This window comes from Pelophylax lessonae (assembly GCF_965119305.1).
Source record: "Pelophylax lessonae genome assembly, chromosome: 12".
Classification (NCBI taxonomy): domain Eukaryota; kingdom Metazoa; phylum Chordata; class Amphibia; order Anura; family Ranidae; genus Pelophylax; species Pelophylax lessonae.
The window spans coordinates 42,175,762-42,192,747 of record NC_138779.1 but is presented as its reverse complement, the minus strand read 5'-3'; the positions used below and the strand labels follow the sequence as shown (position 1 = coordinate 42,192,747).

Below are 16,986 nucleotides of genomic sequence, written 5' to 3'. Positions count from 1 at the left end.
ATACATCTCTACATGTCTCTAAAGATGGCCACTCTGCCCCTTGACCCTTGTCATCACTCCTGGGTGGAGCCAGCCTTAAAGTGACAGTACATGTGAAACCCTTCAGGTATAACACCTTCCATCCATACCTAAAAAAAAAAACAAAAAAATAAAAAAAAAAAAAACAACAAAACGAGAACAGGCATAAAACAGTAACTCATAATTGTCCAATACAGTCCTCCAACTCAGGAGATTTACATGGTTTCTTCCACGTCCGGATGTGAGAACAACTTCCAGGGAAGCTCCGGGGAGAAAATGGCAGCGGATCACTTTCGGCGGGCCCGTCGAAAGTCTCGTAACCGGTCTTGCATTTGAAACCGGTCAGGAGGGCGACAGTGTCGTTGAGGACGGGCACCCAGCGACTCGGGGCTGGAGGAAGCAGGGCTGGCCGGAATGGACACCGGCGGGGCCAAGAGGGGATTCCCTAGCTCAGAGGGTGAGCAGACCTCTGGACCAGGGCTGGAGGGCTCTGTTGGAGCTGAGTTCAAAAGTTCAGAGTCTCCCCAAGCATCAGTCTCAATGCCTCCTGATCCGGTAGGAGCAGATCCTTGAGACACTGGAGGTGCAGCCGATGTCAGGGATTCGGGCAGCTGAGAACGAGAACGCAATTGGTCCGCATGCCGTCTGCAAATGGAACCATCTTCCAGGCAGACCCTATACATTTTGGGTCCCAAAGTCTCTGCGACGATAGCAGGAAGCCAACGAGTGTTGGAAGCGCCATAAGATCGGGCCCATACCTTTTGCTGGGCTGTAAACCGGGGAATCTCGTCGTGTTCGACCCTCTTGTCTTGGGACTGCCGTACATGTTCCTGGACCGTTTGAGGGCGGAGCATATCCAAAACAGTCCATGGCTGCCGACCCAAAAGAAGTTCAGCTGGAGTTTTCCCAGTGGTTGCATGTGGTGTGGTTCTGTAAGCAGAAAGGAAGGAGTCCAGCTGCTGGGGTGACAGGGACTGTTGTTTACTTGTAGCCACAGTAGCTTTGAAATAGCGTTTGAAGGTCTGTACAAACCTTTCTGCTTGACCATTTGTAGCCGGGTGGTAAGGTGCGGTCAACTTGTGTTTGATGTTGTGGGCAGTCAGGAAACCCTGAAACTCCTGGCTTGTGAATTGTGCACCGTTGTCTGTGACAATTTCTCTGGGGTATCCAAACGTAGCAGCGAGATGTAACAGTATGGAAATCGTCGCCTTAGTCGTTGGCTGAGTAACAGGAACGACCTCAGGCCACTTTGAATGGGCATCAATAATGATCAAAAAGGTGTGTCCTCTGATCGGGCCTGCAAAGTCCAAGTGTAGGCGAAACCAGGGAACCGTGGGCCAAGTCCAGGGCTGGACGCACCCTCGAGGAGGGTCTCTCGCAGTTTGTGCACATCCAGCACACGCATTCACATATGTCGTGATATCGGAGTCGAGGTTTGGCCACCACACATAGCCTCGGGCCTTTTGTTTCATACGTGTGCCCCCGGGATGACCAGTATGTAGCAATTCCAGAATGTGTCTCCGGAGGGTCTGTGGAACGATCACTCGGTCTCCCCATAAAACACAGTTGCCAGACACAGTTAATTCCAGACGCCTACGGAAGTAAGGCTCGTAATCCTGTGTGACAGTTGCAGGCCAACCGTACCGTACCCAGGAGAGTATTGTCTTAAGGAAGGTATCCTTGGCTGTATGGGCTGCTACTTCCCCGGAAGACAGAAAGGACAGGCTAGTGTAACGACAACTCTTGACAGGTGGAGAAGAGTCTGTTAATGTCCTTGTCAGACGGGACATGGCGTCTGCATTAGCGTTGGCATCATGGCTGCGATACTGGATTTTGTAGCTATATGCTCCCAAGAATAGGGCATAGCGTTGAAGACGGGCTGCAGTCGTCTGGGAGATGCCTTTGTCAGGGCTAAAGATCTGAAGGAGTGGTTTATGATCAGTCAGTATGGTGAATTCCCTACCATACAGGTAAAGATGAAACTTCTTAATTGCCCATATGAGCGCCAGAGCCTCTTTGTCAATGTGAGAGTAATTGCTTTCTGCTTTTGTCAAGGACCTGGAGGCGAATGCCACAGGTTTCTCTGACCCATCTGGTAAAACGTGAGATAGTACAGCCCCTAGACCATAGGGTGAGGCATCACAAGCCAAGGTGAGAGGCCTTTGGAGGTCATAGTGCACGAGCATGCGTGACGCCAACAGCTTTCGCTTAGAAACTTCAAAAGCACGTTGGCATGCAGCCGACCAGTTCCATCTGGAGTGTTTCTCCAAAAGCTTGTTTAATGGAAACAAAGTGTGTGCTAGATCCGGCAGGAATTTGTGGTAATAGTTCAGCAAGCCCAGGTATGATCGCAGCTGCTGGACGTTGGTCGGGGCTGGAGCTTTTACTAAAGCATCAACTTTGGCTTCCGTGGTGTGTATACCCTCTGCATCCACAAGGTGGCCACAAAACTCCAATTTAGGTACCATGAATTGGCATTTCGCTAAGTTCACTTTTAGACCCTGCTCTTGGAGTCTGGCCAACACAAGCTCCACGTTACGCTTGTGTTCCTGGTCCGTCAGGCCCGTGATGAGCATGTCATCTAACAGGCACTGTGTGAAAGGAATGTCCGCCAAAATCTCATCCATTTTGCGTTGCCAAATGGCTGGGGCGGAGGCTACCCCAAACACCATCCGATTGTATTCATACAGTCCCTTGTGAGTGTTGATGGTTAGAAACTTGCGGGACGAAGGGTGGACCTCAAACTGTAAATAAGCTTGCCTGAGATCAAGCTTGGTGAACTTTTGACCTCCTGCAAGAGAGGCAAAAATGTCATCTACTCTGGGTAGGGGATACTGGTCTATCTCCAGTTGAGAATTTAGTGCCATGCGGAAATCGCCACAAATGCGTAAGTCCCCATTCGCTTTCTTTACTGGTACAACTGGTGATGCCCACTCGCTGTGCTCTACCTTTGAGATGACACCTTGTTCCTCCAGCCGGCTTAGTTCAGCTTCCATACCTGCTCGGAGTGCGAAAGGTACCGTCCGAGCTTTGAAGAACCTAGGCTGGGCGTTGGGTTTCAGCCTGAGTCTCACACAGTCATGCTTTATTTTTCCCAAATGGTTATCAAAGACTTGTGGGAATCGCTGTTTCAGGGACTTCACCCATCCCTCTTCATCCCCTGATGGGATGGTCACGGTGTTGCAGGGGTTAATGGCGATGTCTGGCATGCCAAAGTGAGCAATCCAGTCTCTCCCAAAAAGAGGGGGTCCCCCATGTTCTAGGATATATAATGGCATTCTCTTTGTCTGACCCTTGTAGGATACCTGTACTTTCACGTACCCCAGTGGGTGGAGTATCTGCTTTGAGTATGTCTGCAGTTTGATTGGTGTTGGACGGACAGTTGTTCGGATCAGAAGTTTTCTCCATTGTTTCTGGGTGATAACTGAAACTGCTGCTCCTGTGTCTACATCCATCTTGAGTTTCTTTCCTTCCACGGTTACCTCTACAGTCATTGCAGAGGGTGCTGAATGCATATGATGTATGTCCAATCTGTGGAGCACTTCCTCATCCTCTGATTCAGATGACGATGTATATCTTCCCACCATATATGCCTTTGTCCTGGTGTTCAGAGGTTGTTTATTTCGCACCTTCTTACTACGGCAGACTCGTTTCAGATGGCCTGCCTTTCCACAATTATGACAGAGCTGATCCTTAAACCGGCAGACTTTGTGATCATGGTCTGTATTCCCACAACGGTAGCAAGCTGACTCCCGGCTTGATGAGAGTCTATATTTACCGTTAGCTGCAGTTTGCTTGACTGCTGTTCTGAAAACTTCCTCTTTAACCTCTCCCCTTCTGCTCTGGGGGTTCAAAGCTTCTGTATCTTTCACAGCCATTTCCATCACTGAAGCTATCTCAATTGCCTTTGTAAGGGTAAGGTCTTTCTCTGTTAACAGTCTCTTTTGGCTAGACTCACTACTTAGTCCCATGACAAACTTATCCCTCAGTGCAGTTGGTAAATACTCCCCAAAAGAACAGGTTGAGGCTAGTCTGCGAAGGGCGAGCACATAAGCCTTAATATCTTCACCTGGCTGCTGCTGCCGCTGATAGAACCTGAATCTTTCTGCAATCTCTAGTGGTTTAGGCTGGAAGTGATTTCCTAACAGTGTCAGGAGCTCTGCCAAAGTCTTAGTTGCTGGTTTTTCAGGGAAAAGGAGATCCCTAAGAGTGTCATATGTCCTAGCACCAACCACTGTCAGAAACACTGCTACTTGCCTGTCGCCTGGGATGGCATTTGCACAGAAATATTGTTCTAATCTTTCAATCCAAGAAATCCACGTTGTCTGTTCGCCATCAAATTCACTTAATGTCCCGATCAATGACATTTTCCTGCTGGGCTCTGTGGGTGTTTGTATTCCTGACAATCCAGAGTTTTTTTTTCTTCCTTTCCTTTCTCACACGGATAGTAACCTTGTAAATCCCATCCTCGTCGCCACTGTTATATTCTCCGTGTTGTGAGAGACACAGGACTCTGGTCTGGAACAACGGTTGTTTATTCAGGACTCACTGTACAGCATTACAGGACAGCTCTGCATATCAATACATCTCTACATGTCTCTAAAGATGGCCACTCTGCCCCTTGACCCTTGTCATCACTCCTGGGTGGAGCCAGCCTTAAAGTGACAGTACATGTGAAACCCTTCAGGTATAACACCAACCAACACGACAACACTGGGCAAAAGACGGCCGATCGGTCGGCCAACAATCGGTGCGTGTGTACGAGGCTTTAGATTGAGGTCTGAGGACAATCTAGACAGAGAAGTGAGTGTTACCATCCTTTATTTACCATCCTAGAGCAGAGATCTGAAGCCCTTAATCATTCATCCAGTATCCTAGACCAGAGATCTGAGAGCCTTTATCTTTCATATACTATATTAGAATGGTGATCTGAGGGCCTCCGCTTGTAGGCAGCGGCTGGTTTCTGAAGTAACTTTGGTGCAACACCAATACATTTTTTTTAACTTGTGGTCTGAAAGCTCAGCTAATAATAATGCCCCTCTCCCTTTCTAGTGAGGGAAAGACTTATACAGCAGATTTGACCCTTCCTGGCTCCATCCAGATTTAAAAATAATAGAGAATAAGAACGTTTTAGCTGATCACATCTATAATCATAGTCAAAATCTAAAATATCTTTTTTTGTAGTAACTAGTGACAGATACCCAGTTACTGTCAGCTGATGTCATTGTATCATTAAATCATTAGCTGATGTCCTTGCTTCGGTCCCCTGTAGTAAGCTCACAGTGCTGTCTGTGTATAGTCCATGCAAGGAGGTGATGGAGAAGGCCAGTTGTGCTTTATTGGTGTCAGAGTGTAATTAATTACTTATAATACGGTGTTAAGAGGTTACCAGTATTGGGATGTATATGGAATTATATCTGAATTTGTGGGATTATCTGACAGCTCTGTAGACATTGCTTTTTGCACATTCCTGTACTAATAGGGGTCACTTTGGGTGCTGCTAAGGTTTCTTACAGAGGGTTTATCTAAACATTGAAGTCTACCCTCTGCTGTTATTTCTCGTTGCACCCTGTAACTACAGCACAACAGCTCATCATTGCTAAACTCAGGCTATGCATTATTCAATCTCTGACCTCTGACCTGAGAGTGACAAGAGAGAACCAAAGACGGCCAACAATGGAGACTGCCAGTGCCTATAAATAGAGAAATAGCACACTGTCAGTATTTAGAGACCGCTCTATTGTGAGAGCGTCAACACACACCGGACCCCCTGTATATAGAGACCACTGTACTGTGGCCTGTGGGAGCACCAACACATACCGGACCCCCTGTATATAGAGACCACTGTACTGTGGCCTATGGGAGCACCAACACACGCTGGACCCCCTGTATATAGAAACCACTGTACTGTGGCCTGTGGGTGCACCAACACATACCGGACCCCCCTGTATATAGAGACCACTGTACTGTGGCCTATGGGAGCACCAACACACACCGGACCCCCTGTATATAGAGACCACTGTACTGTGGCCTATGGGAGCACCAACACACGCTGGACCCCCTGTATATAGAAACCACTGTACTGTGGCCTGTGGGTGCACCAACACATACCGGACCCCCCTGTATATAGAGACCACTGTACTGTGGCCTATGGGAGCACCAACACACACCGGACCCCCTGTATATAGAGACCACTGTACTGTGGCCTATGGGAGCACCAACACACACCGGACCCCCTGTATATAGAGACCACTGTACTGTGGCCTATGGGAGCACCAACACACGCCGGACCCCCTGTATATAGAGACCACTGTACTGTGGCCTATGGGAGCACCAACACACACCGGACCCCCTGTATATAGAGACCACTGTACTGTGGCCTATGGGAGCACCAACACACACCGGACCCCCTGTATAAAGAGACCACTGTACTGTGGCCTATGGGAGCACCAACACACGCCGGACCCCCTGTATATAGAGACCACTGTACTGTGGCCTATGGGAGCACCAACACACACCGGACCCCCTGTATATAGAGACCACTGTACTGTGGCCTATGGGAGCACCAACACACACCAGACCCCCTGATTGCTCTACTGTGGGAGCACCAACACACACCAAACCCCCTGTATATGGAGACCACTGTACTGTGGCCTATGGGCAGAGTTGTATAAAGTACTCGAAACCCCTACTTCAGTAAAAGTACAAGTGCTCGATCAAAAAGTGACTGGAGTAGAAGTACTAAAGTATTCAACATTTTTTGTACTTAAGTATTGCAAGTAGTTTTTTAAACAATTTTGCTACTCAAGTACTGAAAGTAAAAGTACAAGTACTGTGTTATGTAGTTATCAAAGAAAGAAGTCAAAAGTTTGAACATCATATTGTTTTTTATTATTTCAAATGCAGCTTTTATTTATACATACAGTAGCATTTATTTTCGTATGCGCTGATAATACACATGTTTTGAGCTTCATGAAACCTGCCATCTACTGTTCAGGCAGTGGTAATTTTTATAATAATAACGAGTAACTATGCAGCACAAAAAAAAATATTGGAGTAGAAGTATTGAAATCATCGAAAAAATGTAGTGAAGTAAAAGTGGAAGTAGGAGAAAAAAATTCTACTCTAGGAAAGTACAGATACCGCCTTTCGGTACTTAAGTACAGTAGTGAAGTAGTTCTACTTAGTTACTATACATCTCTGCCTATGGGAGCACCAACACACGCCAAACCCCCTGATTGCTCTACTGTGAGAGCACCAAAATACACCAGGCTGCTTTTATATGGAAAGCATTCTATTGTGACAGCACCAACACATACTACACTGGATAGAGAGATCACTCCATTGTGGCAGCACAACACTCACCACACTGTCTGTGTATACAGTATAGACCACTCCACTGTGACAGCACCAACACACCCCACTGTATAGGAGACCACTCTATTACCAACACACACCAGACTGCCTGTATATAGAGAGCATTGTAATATGGGAGCACCAAAATACACCAGACCGCCTGTTTATAGAGACTGCTGTATTGTGGGAGTACCTACATTTACCAGACTGCCTGTATATAGAGACTGCTGTATTGTGTGAGTACCTATATGTATCAGACTGCCTGTATATAGAGACTGCTATATTGTGGGAGTACCTACATTTACCAGACTGCCTGTATATAGAGACTGCTGTATTGTGGGAGTACCTACATTTACCAGACTGCCTGTATATAGAGACTGCTGTATTGTGGGAGTACCTACATTTACCAGACTGCCTGTATATAGAGACTGCTATATTGTGGGAGTACCTACATTTACCAGACTGCCTGTATATAGAGACTGCTGTATTGTGGGAGTACCTACATTTACCAGACTGCCTGTATATAGAGACTGCTGTATTGTGGGAGTACCTACATTTACCAGACTGCCTGTATATAGAGACTGCTGTATTGTGGGAGTACCTACATTTACCAGACTGCCTGTATATAGAGACTGTTGTATTGGGGGAGTACCTATATGTATCAGACTGCCTGTATATAGAGACTGCTGTATTGTGGGAGTACCTATATGTATCAGACTGCCTGTATATAGAGACTGCTGTATTGTGGGAGTACCTACATTTACCAGACTGCCTGTATATAGAGATTGCTGTATTGTGGGAGTACCTACATTTACCAGACTGCCTGTATATAGAGACTGCTGTATTGTGGGAGTACCTATATGTATCAGACTGCCTGTATATAGAGACTGCTGTATTGTGGGAGTACCTACATTTACCAGACTGCCTGTATATAGAGACTGCTGTATTGTGGGAGTACCTACATTTACCAGACTGCCTGTATATAGAGACTGCTGTATTGTGGGAGTACCTACATTTACCAGACTGCCTGTATATAGAGATTGCTGTATTGTGGGAGTACCTACATTTACCAGACTGCCTGTATATAGAGATTGCTGTATTGTGGGAGTACCTACATTTACCAGACTGCCTGTATATAGAGACTGCTGTATTGTGGGAGTACCTATATGTATCAGACTGCCTGTATATAGAGACTGCTGTATTGTGGGAGTACCTACATTTACCAGACCACCTGTATATAGAGACTGCTGTATTGTGGGAGTACCTATATGTATCAGACCACCTGTATATAGAGACTGCTGTATTGTGGGAGTACCTACATTTACCAGACCGCCTGTATATAGAGACTGTTGTATTGTGGGAGTACCTATATGTATCAGACCGCCTGTATATAGAGACTGCTGTATTGTGGGAGTACCTACATTTACCAGACTGTATTGTGGGAGTACCTACATACAAAGGATATAGCTGTTCTGGTGGGAGCTGTCCAGGCTGATGCAGCCCTGATCTCATTTCATTGTGAATGCTGTATTGGGGGAAGGGTAATATAAAACAACTAATACCTGGAATAAGTGGGCTGTATTCAAAGGATGGACATAGAAAAGAACACAAACTCCTTAAACTGATCCAAAATACAAAACATAAAAGCCCCTCTGCTGTATATAAGAACACTATTATCTCACTGATAAAACTATGTAACAATTTCCAACTGTGACAATGTTGCAATTATCAAATAAAAGTCCAAACAAGTAAAAGTCTCAGTTTGTTTGTTTATTTTACTTGATTGTATTTATTTTTTTGCACAGTATTTTATTTGTTTGGACAGTTATTATTGATAATTGCAACATTGTCACAGTTGGAATTTGTTACATAGTTTTATCAGTGAGATCCTGGTGTTCTATAGAGGAATAGATTGTGATTTGAATTTTTATCACACACAGTCTACAAGGGTGGAGGAGACCTGATTATCATTTTATTGTTTTATTAACACTTAGAATAGAGCAGAACCTGCTTTTGTGTTATTTGATGCACATTTATTGATGGCACCAAATATTTCACTATATTTATTGTGTATAATGTACAGAGAGTAGGGGGACTCTGGCACTGTGTATAATGTACAGAGAGTAGGGGGACTCTGGCACTGTGTATAATGTACAGAGAGTAGGGGGACTCTGGCACTGTGTATAATGTACAGAGAGTAGAGGGACTCTGGCACTGTGTATAATGTACAGAGAGTAGGGGGACTCTGGCACCGTGTATAATGTACAGAGAGTAGGGGGACTCTGGCACTGTGTATAATGTACAGAGAGTAGAGGGACTCTGGCACCGTGTATAATGTACAGAGAGTAGGGGGACTCTGGTACTGTGTAAGATGTAGAAAGCGGGGCACTGTATTCTGTGCATGGCTGGCAGAGGATGAGGATAATAAGGATGAATGAGGAGAATGATGGAAGAAGGAGAAAAGGGGGAACACTCTGGCACCATGTTGGGTATATGAAGAGTGGGGCACTATGTAAGATGAGAGCACTGTGAGTCAGAGGAATGGGAAGGGAGGAGACAGATATAGGGAGTATAATGCTGGCACAGTGTAGGGCATATGAAGAGTGAGGCACTATGTAAGACACCAAGAATGGAGATATGAAGGATGAGGGAGGAGGAGGGTGGGAGATAACTCTGGCACAGTGTAGGGTATATAAAGAGTGGGCACTATATAAGACACAGAGGATGGAGATGGGAAGGATGAGAGAGGAGGAGAGAGGAGGAGGATGGGAGATAACTCTGGCACAGTGTAGGAAGAGTGGCACTATGTAAGACACAGAAGATGGAGATGGGAAGAATGAGGGAGGAGGAGTATGGGAGATAATTCTGGGAGATAACACTGGCACAGTGTAGGAAGACTGGCACTATGTACTACACAGAGGATAGGGATGGGAAGGAGGAGGAGGAAGGGAGATGACTCTGGCACAGTGTATGAAGAGTGTCACTGTGTAAGACACATAGGATGGGAATGGGAAGGATGAGGAAGGATGGGTGATGACTTTTGCACAGTGTATGAAGAGTGGCACTATGTAGGACACAGAGGATAGGGATGGGAAGGATGAAGGAGGAGGATGGGAGATGACTCTGGCACAGTGTATGAAGAGTGGCACTATGTAGGATACATAGGATAGGGATGGGAAGGACGGGTGATGACTCTGGCACAGAGTATGAAGAGTGGCACTATGTAGGACATATAGGATGGGGACGGGAAGGATGAAGGAGGAGGAGGATGGGAGATGACTCTGGCACAGTGTGGGAAGAGTGGCACTATGTAGGACACATAGGATGGGGATGGGAAGGATGGAGGAGGGGGATGGGAGATAAGTCTGGCACAGTGTATGAAGAGTGGCACTATGTAGAACACAGATGATGAAGATGGGAAGGATGAAGGAGGAGGAGGATGGGAGATAACTCTGGCACAGTGTATGAAGAGTGGCACTATGTAGGACACAGAGGATGAAGATGGGAAGGATGAATGAGGAGGATGGGTGATGACTCTGGCACAGTGTACGAAGAGTGGCACTATGTAGGACACAGAGGATGAAGGTGGGAAGCATGAAGGAGGAGGAGGATTGGAGATAACTCTGGCACAGTGTAAGAAGAGTGGCACTATGTAGGACACATAGGGTGGGGATGGGAAGGATGGGTTATGACTCTGGCACAGTGTAGGAAGAGTGGCACTATGTAGGACACATAGGGTGGGGATGGGATGGATGGGTGATGACTCTGGCACAGTGTATGAAGAGTGGCACTATGTAGGACACATAGGATGGGGATGGGGAGGATGGGTGATGACTCTGGCACAGTGTATGAAGAGTGGCACTATGTAGGACACATAGGGTGGGGATGGGAAGGATGGGAGATGACTCTGGCACAGTGTATGAAGAGTGGCACTATGTAGGACACATAGGATAGGGATGGGATGGATAAGGAAGGATGGGTGATGACTCTGGCACAGTGTATAAAGAGTGGCACTATGTAAGACACATAGGATGGGGATGGGAAGGATGGGTGATGACTCTGGCACAGTGTATGAAGAGTGGCACTATGTAGGACACATAGGATAGGGATGGGAAGGATGAGGAAGGATGGAAGATGACTCTGGCACAGTGTATGAAGAGTGGCACTATGTAGGACACATTGGATGGGAATGGAAGGATGGGTGATGACTCTGGCACAGTGTATGAAGAGTGGCACTATGTAGGACACATTGGATGGGGATGGGAAGGATGGGTGATGACTCTGGCACAGTGTATGAAGAGTGGCACTATGTAGGACACATTGGATGGGAATGGAAGGATGGGTGATGACTCTGGCACAGTGTATGAAGAGTGGCACTATGTAGGACACATTGGATGGGGATGGGAAGGATGGGTGATGACTCTGGCACAGTGTATGAAGAGTGGCACTATGTAGGACACATAGGATAGGGATGGGAAGGATGGGAGATGACTCTGGCACAGTGTATGAAGAGTGGCACTATGTAGGACACAGAGGATGGGGATGTGAAGGATGAGGAAGGATGGGAGATGACTCTGGCACAGTGTATGAAGAGTGGCACTATGTAGGACACATTGGATGGGGATGGGAAGGATGGGTGATGACTCTGGCACAGTGTATGAAGAGTGGCACTATGTAGGACACAGAGGATGGGGATGTGAAGGATGGGTGATGACTCTGGCACAGTGTATGAAGAGTGGCACTATGTAGGACACAGAGGATAGGGATGGGATGGATGAGGAAGGATGGGTGATGACTCTGGCACAGTGTATGAAGAGTGGCACTATGTAGGACACAGAGGATGGGGATGTGAAGGATGGGTGATGACTCTGGCACAGTGTATGAAGAGTGGCACTATGTAGGACACATAGGATAGGGATGGGAAGGATGGGTGATGACTCTGGCACAGTGTATGAAGAGTGGCACTATGTAGGACACATAGGATAGGGATGGGAAGGATGAAGGAGGAGGAGGAGGAGATGTGATGGAGGGAGGATGGAAGGAGGGAAGAGGGAGGGAGGGAGGCAGCCGCTCGCAGACTGTATCACGCACATTACTCTCTCTCCTCTATACACAGTGCCAGGCTGTGTGCCCCTGTGCTGGTGCCAGGCTGTGGACATGTAGCAGAGGGGGGGCAGCCAGTCAGTCAGTGTCTGCGCTTTCTGTGCTCTAACAATGGGGGTTGCCCCCTGCTGGAGGTGGCTACTTGCCCTGGGTCTCAGGCTGCTGTTTCTTGTGCCCGCAGGAGTGCCAGTCCGCAGCGGGGATGCTGGATTTTCCAAAGCCATGGACAACGTCACGGTGCGGCAAGGAGAGAGCGCCATCCTCAGGTAGGATCCTGCTATTACCTGTGTGTGGTCGGGGGGTGTGTGCTGTGATCGGGGCTCATGCATGGGTTGCTGTCCTCAGGTGGGAACCTCCTATTACCTGTCTTGTCGGGGGCGGGGGGTGGGGGTGTGCAGACTGATGGAGAGATTGTATTACGATGTGTATTGTATGGTAGCACTACATGTCCCAGCGTGCTGTGGAGGGGTTCAGTGTGGGGGGTCTCTGCCTTCTAATTCCATCCCATTCCATCCCAGTCCTCTTCTACTTCTACACACTTCTACAAAGATGCTACCAACAGGGGGCGCACTGCCAGCAATACCAGCTCTGTCAGGAGGGGGGCACTGCGAGCAATACCAGCTCTGTCAGCAGGGGGCGCACTGGGAGCAATACCAGCTCTGTCAGCAGTGGGTGCACTGCAAGCAATACCAGCTCTGCCAGCAGGGGGCGCACTGCCAGCAATACCAGCTCTGCCAGCAGGGGGCGCACTACAAGCAATACCATCTCTATCAGTAGAGGGCGTACTCAGCATTGCCTTCCCAATCAGCAGGGGGCATACTAAGGGCAGTGCCATGACACTGTGAGCAATACCAGCTCTACCAGCAGGGGGCGCACTGTGAGCAATACCAGCTCTGCCAGGAGAGGGGGCATTCATCATTGCTATCAGCAGGGGGCACACTGCAAGCAATATTAGCTCTACCTGCAGGGGGTGCTCTCAGCATTTCCATCCCCATCGGCAGGGGGCAGCCAAAGGCAATGCCAGTGCCATGGCCAGGGAGCACACTGTGATCAATACCAGCTCTATCAGCAGGGGGCAAACTCAGCATTGCCATTCCCATCAGCAAAGGGCATACTAAGGGCAGTCCCAATGCCATGGCCAGGGGGCCCACTTTGAGCAATACCAGCTGCATCAGCAGGGGGCACACTAAGGGCAATGCCAGTGCCATGGCCAAGGGGTGCACTGTGAGCAATATCAGCTCTATAAGCAGGGGGCGCACTCAGCATTGCCATCCCCATCATCAGGGGGCATACTAAAGGCAGTCTCAATGCCATGGCCAGGGGGCACACTGTGAGCAATGCCAGCTGCGTCAGCAGGGGGCACACTAAGCGTAATGCCAGTGCCATGGCCGTGGGGGCACACTGAGAGCAATAGCACCTGCATCAGCAGGGGGGAAACTCAGCAATGTCAACTCTAATAGTAGGAGGCCTACTAAGGGCAATGCCAGCAGGGGGTGCACTCAGCAATGCGAGCGTCATCAGCAGGGAGCACACTAAGGGCGATGACAGCTCCAGCAGCAGAGGGCACACTGCAAGCAATACCAGCTCCCCCAAAAGAGGGCACACTGAAAGCAATGTCAGCTCTATCAGCCAAGGGCCTACTCAGAGCAATGTCAAGTCGATTAGCACACTCAGAGCAATGCTGGCTCTAGCAACAGGAGGCCCACTAAGGGCAATACCAGCTCCATCAGCAGGGGGCGCACTAAGAGCAATGCCAGCTCTATCAGCCAGGGACCTTACTCAGAGTATTGCCAAGTCCAGTAGCAGGGGATGTACCAAGGGCCTTGCAAGCTCCACCAGCAGGAGGCCCACTGATGGCAATGTCAGCTCCAACAGCAGGGGAACAATGATTAAAATGCCAACTCTACCAGCTGAGAACAATGCTAGGTATATCATTAGGGGGCACACTGAGAGTACTGCCAGCTCCATCAGCGAGGAGCACGCTCATAGCAATGCCAATAAAAACTGCATCAGTGGGGGGCGCCCTCAGAGCAATGCCAACTTCATTAGCAAGAGGTGCACTGAGAGAGCCATGCCAGGTGAGCCCACTAACAGCAATGGCATCTCCTTTTGCAGAGGGTGCACAAGGAGCAATGCCAGCTTCATAAGCAAGGGGAGTACCAAGAACAATTCCCAGGTTCATCAGCAGGGGGTGCACTAAAAGCAGTGACAAATACACCAGTGGAGAGTGCACTGAAAGCACTAACAGGCACACAAAGACACAGCAATGGCAAATGCATCAGTGGGCGGGGCACACTCAGGGAAATTCCAACTGCATCAGTAGGGGGGGGGGGGTGCACTCAGAGCAATGCCAACTACATTAGCAAGAGGCACACTGAGAGCAATGCCAGCATTAGCAGCAAGAGGTGCACTTCTTTTGCAGAGGGTGCACTCAGAGCAATGTCAGCTCCATCAGCAAGATGAGCACCAAGAACATTTCCAGGTTCACCAGTAGGGGGCGCACTAAGAGCAATGCCAGATACATCAGTCCTGATAAAGGCTTCTCAAAGGGCGGTAATGCATGGCAGCCCAGCAGGAACTGTGTCACATCTGTTACAACTGTAGAACACTAAAAAATGGTTGCCAAGTTTTACCACACTCTGCATTGTATCATTAGTTATCTGATCTCCTCTCCTACCCTGCCCCTCTTTACCAATCCTCTCTTTCCCCTGTTATCCCCTATTGTCCTCACAGTCTGCCTCTTCTCCCATCTCCCCTCCTTTGCATTCCTCTGCTTTTCTCTACTCCCCTACCCTCCCGTTCTCCCCCTGTACTCCTCTCCTTTTCTGTCCTTTCCTTCCAAGTCTTTCCGATCTTCCCTCCCCTTCTCTCCTTCCTCACCAGTTTCTTCAGCTTCTCTCTATTCTCTTCCCCTTCTTTTCCTATACTCTTCTCTCCTCTTCCTGTCCCCTATTTTCCCCTGCTTCTCTCCTCTCTTATTCTGTCCTCTGCTTCTCCATTACTCCTCTCCTTCTCTCTCCTTCTGTCTTTTCAGCCCTTTCTAACCTCTCTTTAATTTTCTTTACTCAACTTTGTTCCTCTCCTCTGTTTCCTTTCTTGTCTCTAATCTTCTCTCCCATCTTCCCTTGTCCACTTTTCCCCTTCCCTCCTCTACCTCTACCTCTACCTCTACCACTTCTTCTCCTCTTCCCCTCTCCTTATCCCTCCTCTCTTCACCCTCTCTCCCTACCTCTCCCCTCTTTGCTTCCCTTTCCTCATCAGTCTTTTCCACCCCCTTTTCTCTCACTTTTTCTTCCACCCTAATCTTCCCTTCCTTCCTTTTTTCTCCTCACTTCCTCTGTCTTCCTCTCCTTCTCTCGTCCCTTCTTCTACTCTCCTGTACTCTCCTCTCTTCCACTGCTCTCCTGTTCTCTTCTCCCTCCATATACTTGCCTGTCCTCTTCTCCATTCCTTAACTCTCCTATCCTCTTTTCCTCTTCTCTTCTGTCCACTCCTCCCTTCCTCTACTCCTGCCTTCTCCTCTCTGTTTCTACTCTCCTGTCTTCTCTTCCCTTTCTCTACTCTTCTGTCCTCTCCTCTCTTTCTCTATTCATCTGCCCTCTCCTCTTCCTCTACTCTCCTATCCTTTTCTTTTTTCCTCTACTCTTCTGTCCTCTCCTCTCTTCCTTTACTCTCATATACTTTCCTTTACTGTCCTGTTCTCTCCCCTCTTTCTCTATTCTTCTGTCCTTTCCTCTCTTTCGCTATTCTTCTGTCCTCTCCTTTCTTTCTCTATTCTTCTGTCCTTTCCTCTCTTTCGCTATTCTTCTGTCCTCTCCTCTCTCTCTACTCTTGTCCTCTCCTCTCTTCCTCTACTCTCCAATCTTTTCCTCTACTCTCCTGCCCTCTCCTTCCTTCCTCTGTTCACCTGTTCTCTCCTCTTTTTCTCTTCTCTCCTATCCTCTCCTCTTTTCCTCTCCTCTCCTCTTTTCATTTACTCTACTATTCTTTCCTCTACTCTTCTATCCTCTCCTTCCTTCCTCTGTTCTCATGTCCACTCCTCTCTTTTTCTACTCTCTTGTCCTCTCCACTCTTCCTTTGCTCTCCTGTCCTCTCCTGTATTTATCTACACTCTTTCCCCGCCTCCCTTCCTCTACTTTCCTGTCCTTTTCTCTCTCTCCACTAGTCTCCTAACCTCTTCTTTCTTTCACTTCTCTCCTGTCCTCACCTCTCTTTTACACTTCTGTCCCTGCCTCCCTTTCTCTACACTATTGGCATTTCCTATCTTCCACTACTCTCCTGTCCCCTCTTCCTTTCCTCTACTCTCATGTCAGAGGCGTACATAGAACTTACAGGGCCCCGGTGCAAGAAACCATGAAGGGCACCCCAGACCCCTGGCCGGGGTTCAAGCCTGGGGCTATTCCCACTGATCCTGGGGCCCTTTACTCTCATTGCGGGGCCCTTTATTACAGTCCTGTAGCGGGACCCATTCACAGGTTCTGCAGTGGGCCCCCTTCCTGCCATCTTGGG

At 48.2% G+C, this 16,986-nt stretch overlaps 1 protein-coding gene across 1 annotated transcript in view; it reads left to right on the top strand.

Annotated features, from left to right (window-relative positions):
* Window positions 1-16,986, top strand: part of LOC309568078 (opioid-binding protein/cell adhesion molecule homolog) — a 656,963-nt gene that overhangs the window by 353,297 nt on the left and 286,680 nt on the right. The window contains exon 2 of the mRNA XM_082273650.1: window positions 12,659-12,743. Within this exon, the coding sequence (XP_082129776.1) occupies window positions 12,659-12,743 (85 nt within the window). The remainder of the gene's footprint in view (window positions 1-12,658; window positions 12,744-16,986) is intronic.